Here is an 8,705-nt window from a genome sequence, read left to right on the forward strand (position 1 = left end):
CCCTCCTACCCTTTCTAGAATGTAGTCCAAGAGAGAAGGCACTTTCAGGCATAGCAAATATGCCTCCTGACTACAGCACTGGGAGCAATCCTGAACTCCCATGAAATCTGTGCAACTGGACTCCCTACATATTTAGGGAGCCGTAGGGTTTGTATCCAAGCCCATATTATACTCTGGTTTTTATCTCTAGGTAGCCTTCACCCTACTTAGCACAAGTAGTAGGCAGAAATCTACCAAAAATGTTTAAATGCTCAGGTAGCCACAACACATCGCAAGCACATGCCTAATAAATCTGCTAATCAAAGTTTTCTGTTCCATATATATCACAGAGTTAAGTAAACTGAAAATGGAAATGGCTCAAAGAAAAGCTGATGGCTCCTTTCTATCCAGCTGGAAGATTATAACTCTTCTGACGCCCTCATGAAAGCTTTTCATCATATCTTAGATATCTGAAAATCGACTTCCTTATCTAAAGGAAACAACCTGCTGTCCAGTACAGTGATATAGTAAAACACCTGTCACTGCCAGCAAAGGTAAGCTATTACTGATTAACGGCTTGGGGGTGGGAGGAATTTCAGAAACACATTCAAGTATATTAGCAATTCAGTTCACCAATTATCCTGGAGCTTTCAGAAACTTGACGTTCCCAGAGATATCCAAATGGGTCATTTCTTCAAGTTGAGAGGTCAACACAACACTGGAAGCTTGCACACTCAGTGTGTTACATTAAACAGAGTAACCCACAGTTCCTCTCCCTTACGCTGCAGTTGTAGGGAAGAATCACTAGATGGAGCCGCACCGTCACAAATCTGATTTATGGCCGCTGCAAGAATTGTTGCCTCCTACAGTTGTTTGGCCTGAAACTGACACGTTGCAGCACATGCTGATAACTCATCTTCTGAAAGACGGGATGAAATGCTCTCATTTACAAACGCAAAATGTACACAGAGAAAGTGACAAGACACTGAATGAAAAAAAGCCACCAAGAAACCAACGACACTCACAGCTTTCAAAATCAAATAAATTTTAGAAGTGAACTGGAAGTTATTTTATCTGCCAAGACAGATCATATGTCTTACTTTGTTCTGCAAATCAGAAATCACAGCAGACTCCCTAGTGAATGGCATGATTAGTTGCTGCAAAAGAAATACAAGAGCTCTAGGGGCAAGTCTTTGTAAATAAGCTCTAACACACTAAAAATGCAGTGATAGGCAAACACATTTCCCATAAATACCCTGGTGATATACTTAATCCCACACTTAAGATGTACTTTAAAAGCATCTTTTTCTTCTAACTGCACTGACATTTGTTTTGCTAGCATAGGGAAGTAATTGAAATGTTTTCATCCAAACCTACCAACACATAATTCATCTGGCTTTCCAAAGATAGACTATGTGCCAAAATGGAAATTTTACCGGCCTTCATCCTACATCTGTGGAGGCCAAGTTGCAAACCAATCCATTCCTATGTATTCCTAGTCTGTGTACAATGGCACTCATTTCCCATAGAATGCCAAAATTATGGATCTCCATATTTTGCTTGTGTTTTCCAAAACCCAGATATTACCTATACTTCACACAATGAAAACCGAATTCCCAGCCCATCTCCAAAAGGCACAGAAGCACAAAAAAGTTTAGGCTGACATAAAAAAAGATTACACAATCACTTGTTACTCATAAACCAACTCCTGCAACAACAGATCCAGCCACGGATGAGATCCCTCAACAAGGCTGTTAAGCAGTGGCAAGAGCACTGCTCCACCTCACCTGAAAGGTACTGGAGAAGGGGGCTGAAACAGCACTGGAGGAAACCAGGCCCCATTCCCCCTCTCTTGGAGAATCCTCCTTGACTCCTTTCACCTGGAAACTCACAGGTCACAAGACTAAAATTCCAAAATCTTACATGCTTTTTGACGAGTAATTGCTCACACCTCAGCTGCAAAGAAACCTGCGCTCTAGGGGAAGGAGAGAGTTCACCACCCGGGCTAGTTAAGTACCAAGCCTCTTGCGAGCATATTTCTGTGAAAAGCTCCTCCATGAAAGCCCATTACGAGCACAATTGGATGTGTTTTAAAACGCAGACTGCAGTGAAGCTGTACCAGAACCAGCTTCTGAGGAGGTGGTGGCACGAATCCCGGGTGCTGTCTTTGTCACTTTACGCACCACAACCGAGTATGTCACCGAGAGGAAGGCGCACACGTCCCGCGGATGACCCACCCTCTCACCACCCCAGCCGAGCCCAGTATTCGGCACGCCGGGAAGCGGGACCCTAAGGGCCACCAAGACCAACCGAAGCCACCGGGCCGCCACCGACTGGCAGCGCGGCCCCGCCCTCCCGGGCAGGCGGAGCGCACCGCACCGCCCAGCGCCGTGCGTAACCAGGCGGCGCCGCTCCCCTCGCTGCCGGCTCCAATATGCCGCTGCTCAGCGTGCCCAAAGAAGTGGCCGTGGGGACGGCGATGCTGGGGGTCGCCTTTGCCACGGGTATGCTTGCAGGTAAGAGGCGCCCCCAAGCCCCGCCACATACACGGAGACGTGAAGGCTGCATCTTCCTCGTGTCCCCATCGGGGACGGGACGGGAATCGCAGCGCCGGCAGGTCCCTCCCAGGGCGGCAGGAGTCCCGGGTGCGGCCGTCAGGGAGCAGACCCCTTGGGGCTGTTGTGCGGGCAGAGATTTATTTTGCTGAGTTGTTGCAGTAAATACAATGATGTTCCTAGAGCCCAAGCCGCTCCCTGTAATCCAGTGCTACCGCAGTGTGGGGCCGGGACAGAGTCCAGCGAAAGCGAGGACACGCTCCCCGCCCGCTCCCCTGCCTGCATTTGTTCGGCCAGCCCGGAGAGGCCGGGGTGTGGTCCTTGTGCGCAGCATTGTTCTGGTAGCAGTTTCGCTTTCATTCCCCGGGGGCATCGAAAGAACGAGCCCACGATCTAGGAGGGGAAGGAGACTGCTGTGGGTTTGTAACTCGGGCACTTACTTAATCTTTGATTTAAGGCAAGTTGTTAAAATAATTTACATCTCGACGTGATCGTCTATAAAATAGAGCCATTAACAGAAAATAAACCCCTCGAAATAAAAGCCTTCTGTAGTAGCAAACAACTACCAGGAGATGTGGAAATTAATTTGTTGTTATTTCTTTAACATAGTTAATCCATTTGGTAAAAGAAACATTGGGCATGAAAGCTGCAGTCAGTTCTGTATTTGAGTAGACGTACTAAAACTTCAGCTTTCAGCACCTACTTTGTCTGCATACTGGTTTCATGCTAAAGAAGGCATTTTGCAATACCACATTTCCCCTGGCTGGAGGGCAGGACAGCATCATGAGGAGAGCACAGGGTTTGAGAAGACACATCAGCTGATGGTGCCAAAGCCGGGTGGCCTCTATTCATCTGCAAAAGAAGGACCACAGACTAAGAAAATGTGCGCTTCAATCACTATCCTCTTTAAAATTGCCCTTTGAGTTTTGATGGGGTTACTTTTCCTGTAATATTATGGCAGTTTGTAACCATCACACTGGGCACTGAACAACACAATACTGAAGCCTTTCCCTTTCAGCCTTTGGAGGCCTGGACTGGACATCTTAGAGGCAAAAAAGGAGAAGGGAAAAAAAAATATAGTCCACCTGGTTGTCCAGCTATGTTGCATTTTCCATTTTCATGGCTATTTTAGAGCAGAGAACTTTTTAACCTTTGATAAAACTTCAATGTTTATTTAAAATGGCAATAACTGAAAAGTGTAAAAGTTCTTATTACTTATTTTTTGGTAGGTAAAAAATTACCTTCCTTAATTTTTGGGACCCCAAGTGGTATGATCAGGAAAAATAGTCCTCTCCGGCAATACATACTGGATCACTCTTTGCGGGAACATCCAGTTCTAAAGAAGCTGCGTCTGGTCAGTATCACCCACACCTTGTCCTGAACTGCTGGGATTCTGGTCACATTTCCCTCCTCTGTCTCATTTGCATACCCGCTAGAGGGGTTTTTAAATTGGTAATACCCAGACTCTTCTATGTTCAGGGCTACCTACATGACTATTTAATAGTATTGGCATACATTGTAGACACATCTTTCTATCCTCGGCTCCCACACCATGTGTCAGGGCTGCACTTGATTTGGACTTGAACAAATGACTTCCGTTCACTTTGGTTGGCATATAAGGAACCTGTAGCTCAGAGAGGTGATGTTTTCCATCAGGCTCCAGTGTCAGAGATGAGACCAGATATCCTGACTCAGATTTGAGTCATTTCAGGTGAGACAAACTGTTCTTGTATAAAAGAAATTAAATGGTAGCTGCTGGAACAGGTTGGCTGGAATGATCCCTAGCAGAAGAAAGGAAATAGGAAGATACACTTTCCCTTCAACTGTCATGGCACAACCCTGCTTCTCTCATTGCCCATTCCTCAGTGCCAAGAGCCCTTCCACCCTGGGATGGGCACAGATTCTCCAAGTTTGTATTGTGTAGCCTGGACTACATGGTCTGACCTTTGGCAGACATAAACCTAGCAGTTCATTAATGCATTCTACACATCTTAAAGGAAGTGCATCTGTTTGTGCAAATTCACAGAAATAAAGGACTTTCACAGTCAAAGTTCCATAATGATTCTTCATTTAGTTACAAATATTGCTGTGTTTGCCACAGCCATGGTAATTTTGGTGCATATTTTACTGCTTTGAATATCCACTGCTTATGACGCACATAACATCCGTCTTACTTACAGTTAAATTCAAGCCAGTTTCTGGCTCATAGATGGCGCCATCTAGCTCCATCCACAAAGTGATATAAAAGGAGAAGACAGAGGTGTCTGTTTTTCCCTGGAGTTTCACTGCGGTTTTTTTCCTTTAGGATATTAGTTTGGTAGATTTGGTTTTTGTTTGATATATTTGTGATATATTTGGTTTTTCCCTTTCCTAGCTCACTGCTGATCATCCCCATGGCAGAATGATGGTGTCCTCTGAGGAGGCTCAGCTTATGGCAAATTTGGCCAAACTCATTAAAGCCAAGAAAGTTATTGAAATAGGTAAGAGTCTCACTTTGTAGTAAAATAGAGCTCTTGACTATCACTCTCCAAATACAGCCATGTTTAACATAAAATATCCAAATACAGGAAGGTACTGCATAACTGTCAACAAACAGGTGGGCAAACTACAGCATGAAAAGGAGTGTCTGATTTGCACTTGGTTGCCACTTTGTCTAACTGTGCATTAAGTAGTTCTAGCATCAGCATGGATGGCTCATCCATTCTGAGGCAATCTGAAAAACTGAGCTAAATAGTTCTCTTGAGTCTTCAACAGTTGCAGGACAGGGTGTTTTCTGTCCTTCCTGTATCACTTTCTTGCTAGAAGAAGATATTTTGCTGCACAGGCCCTGTATCAAATCCACTTTGCTTGACACACCTATATTACCAGGATGTCCTAAAAGACAGGCTGACGCTGAGCAGCCAGGTATGGGTTCCCACCATCTTCATTCTTGGCCTGGCTGTTACAATTCCCTGGTACTTTGCTGCTGATCCAGTCTCTCTGGGTTACGCATTCAAGACCAGACTCTGCCTTGTCTGTCCATGAGCCTTTTGAGAAAAGCTAACATTGAAGTTTGCCAAAAAAAAAAAACTTCTTCTCAATCTACCATTACATTAAAATGGAAGGAAAAATGAAAAATTTTTACTGTCTATTAACAAATTGCCATCCTTGATTCCTTTGGGGATTTTCTTCCTAAAGAGAGCCCTGTAACCCTTTTTCCACAATACAATAAGTGTTGATGTCTCTTATGATTTTCCTAGGTGTGTTCACAGGTTATAATGCCTTGAATATGGCACTTGTCCTGCCAGATGATGGCCGAGTTATTGCCTGTGATATAAATGAGGACTATGCCAAAATTGGAAGGCCACTGTGGAAGGAGGTAAGCAGCATCTCCTGTACACAATGGGGACAGCTGGCTTTACATGTGAAGAGATTTTGTTATTTTAGACTTGCAAATTCACACAGAAATATTCTTACTATTAAAGGAGGCTGAAAGAGTTCTGTTTGGGAAGAAAAATAAATGGTGTATGGAATCCAGAAATAATAGGAAAACTATCTGGACCCCAGTCACTCCCTGAGTACAGCCTACTAACAGGTTATTTCTTGACCACTTTTATCAACATTGTTTTCTTTTTCAACTTAGGCCGGAGTAGAGCATAAAATTGATCTGCGGATTAAGCCAGCAATTCAAACACTTGGTAAGTAACCTGAAATAACAGACTGTTTCCCCTTCCCTAGAAATAGAAGAGATGCAATAGTGATGAAATTTAAGACCAAATATGGTTGTGAATGTGATCCCTTTTGCTAATAGGGAGGCAGCTTCTCTTTTATTAAAAAATAAAAATCTTTTAAGAGTTCACAGTTTTCCTACCTACTAGGAGAGAGGAAGAAAATGCTTGTCCTGTGTTGTGGGCTGTACTGGTCACTCACCTGTACTGTCCATCACTTTGTTTAATTTATCAAATACTATACTGTTTCTGGAAAGCTGAGTAAAACAGATTAATCAAACAAATTTCTCTTAGCATTGTGCATTCTAAGCAAGTATTCCTCTGTTAAGAGAGGAGGAGTTCCCTGAAATGGCTGAAGTGCAGAAAAAATTCAGAAGCCAATATATAACTTAGTCTGAATTGTGTTCAGAGAAGTTCAAATTTAGGATGTGCCAAAAGCATGCAAGGCCATTAGTGAAGCATGACTTCTCTCACTCAAGGAAAGAGAAAATGTGGGGCAGAGGAAATACTAATAAATATTCTGAAAATGCAATACATTTTCTAGGATTGTTGGATGCAGAAGGTTTCCAGCAAAGGTATTTGGTAGGTCTACTGTTAACCTTGTATTACTTTCAAATCAATCCTTTCTAAAGAGGCAAATACAGGCAGTTTGCTGGTATGCACACTCCTTGTAGTCTATCAAAGCAATGCTTTGTCCAGGCATTGCTTCAGACAGAAAGATCTTCTGCTGACAGAGGCTAAAGGTGAGTTAGAGGGGTGTCAGAGTACCTTAGGGGACAGAAATCACCTCCTCTGAAACTAGTAATTTGGAATTCTCAGTCAAGAAATCTGTTTAGGAGAACTTAAAACTGAATTCTACTTGCCTTGGCCCAGAGAAAGACTACTTACAGCAGTTTTTTGCTGTAATTATATCTGACAGGGTTTGTTCATGACCTGTGTCATGCATGGCCCTTGATCTGCAAGCAGAGATTAACATTTAGAAGCTGTTCATAAAGTAAGAAAAATTCTAATCCACTCAAGAAAACAGTTCTCAGCTGAAAAAAAGCTGAAGGTGTAGAGTACGTCCAGTTTCAAAGTGCTGGACTTGTTTTTGCTGTACCTTTCAGCAGTCCCAGCTGTATCCTTCAGGTTTGGAGCTACTCCACCAACTCCTAAGCATGCAGACCTCAGTAACTGCGTGTTTTATGGCATACATAATGTCTAGATTGGTTTCTGTGGGATAAGCTTTTCTAGTAATTACCTGTGGAGGAATAGGCTGCCTGGTCAAGGCAGCAGAAAACATTTAATGAGAGCTTTGACACAAATAGATTACTTCCTCCTACACAGCACTAACCAGGGTATAACAATTCACTGTGTTGCTCATCTAGATGAACTGTTGGCCAATGGAGAAGCAGAAACCTTTGACTTCGCTTTCATTGATGCCGATAAAGAAAGCTACAATGAGTACTATGAAAAATGCTTGCACCTCATAAAGAAAGGGGGAATAATAGCTATCGATAATGTAAGTACAGCAGTTCTGATAGTAATGCACAGGCAGTTACACATAACACAATCAAAAAGAAAATTCAACATAAACTCTTTAAGTAAGCTATATAAAACACTAATAGAAAACATAGAAATTTTTTTGTTATTCATTACAGAGAATGCTCTGTATTATTCTTGTTTGTCATGTAGCGTATGTACAGTACGTACACAAGATCAAAAGTAGCACTTGTAATCAGTACCTATTAATAAGTTATCAATTAACTACTTTTACAAGAAACAAAGGATATGAAACTTCAGGCACCTTTGGGGTTATGGTGGCAGCCAAATAGGAGCTCTTAAAAACCTCTATTTAAAGACATCGTTTTTGATTTTGGCTTCAAATCTACAGTAGAAATACAATTAGCAAGCTCTGGGACTCTCAGTCCCACTTACTTTTGATAGTTCCATGTCAGAGACCATTAGATGTCTGAAATATAACAAATAATATCAATCTCTAAGAAATATACATGAACTTTTCCAAAGCTTCCTTTGTGGTCCAAGGACCATATTAGAACAAAGGAGGTGCATCATATTTCTTTTTTCAATAGGTGTTTTGGAATGGAAAGGTGCTAAAACCAAGGAAGGATGACTTAGCAGCGCAGAGTATCCACCGCCTCAATGAGAAGCTTCTCAGAGATGCACGTGTCAATATCAGCATGCTCCCAGTGGGAGATGGAGTCACATTAGCATTCAAGTTGTAACCCAAGGAAGCCGAGCAGATGGGAAATATCAATCAAATCATCAGGAAAAATGGAGGTGGAACAGTATCAAAAATTCAATTTAAATTGTATCTCCACTGGATAGCATAGCCTGGGAAAGTAGACTTTAGGAGCAGCTGGATCCTAAGGGCAACTAAGTAGAGAAAAAAGATTTATTATGAGATCTACTATGGTTTCTTACTGTAATTGTAATCAAGGAAATAAACTTATGTGAAATTGTC

General features: G+C 42.4%; 1 protein-coding gene across 1 annotated transcript; it reads left to right on the forward strand.

The window, feature by feature from the left end:
* Window positions 1-2,367: 2,367 nt before the first annotated feature.
* On the forward strand, window positions 2,368-8,705 carry COMTD1 (catechol-O-methyltransferase domain containing 1). Its single transcript, XM_084210013.1, has 7 exons — window positions 2,368-2,495; window positions 3,764-3,888; window positions 4,909-5,014; window positions 5,774-5,892; window positions 6,157-6,211; window positions 7,609-7,742; window positions 8,314-8,705. Exons 1-7 carry the CDS (start codon window positions 2,414-2,416, stop codon window positions 8,464-8,466), a joined length of 774 nt encoding a protein of 257 aa, XP_084066139.1. The 5' UTR covers window positions 2,368-2,413; the 3' UTR covers window positions 8,467-8,705.

Source organism: Fringilla coelebs (genome assembly GCF_963513975.1).
Source record: "Fringilla coelebs genome assembly, chromosome: 8".
Lineage (NCBI taxonomy): Eukaryota > Metazoa > Chordata > Aves > Passeriformes > Fringillidae > Fringilla > Fringilla coelebs.

What these genes read in the sequence shown, in the direction of transcription:
- COMTD1 (XM_084210013.1), top strand. Translation starts at nt 2,414, where the DNA reads ATGCCGCTGCTCAGCGTGCCCAAAGAAGTGGCCGTGGGGACGGCGATG. An exon ending in TTCTAAAGAAGCTGCGTCTG is followed by an intron (nt 3,889 to 4,908) that starts GTCAGTATCACC and finishes TCCCTTTCCTAG; the next exon opens with CTCACTGCTGATCATCCCCA. An exon ending in GCCAGCAATTCAAACACTTG is followed by an intron (nt 6,212 to 7,608) that starts GTAAGTAACCTG and finishes TTGCTCATCTAG; the next exon opens with ATGAACTGTTGGCCAATGGA.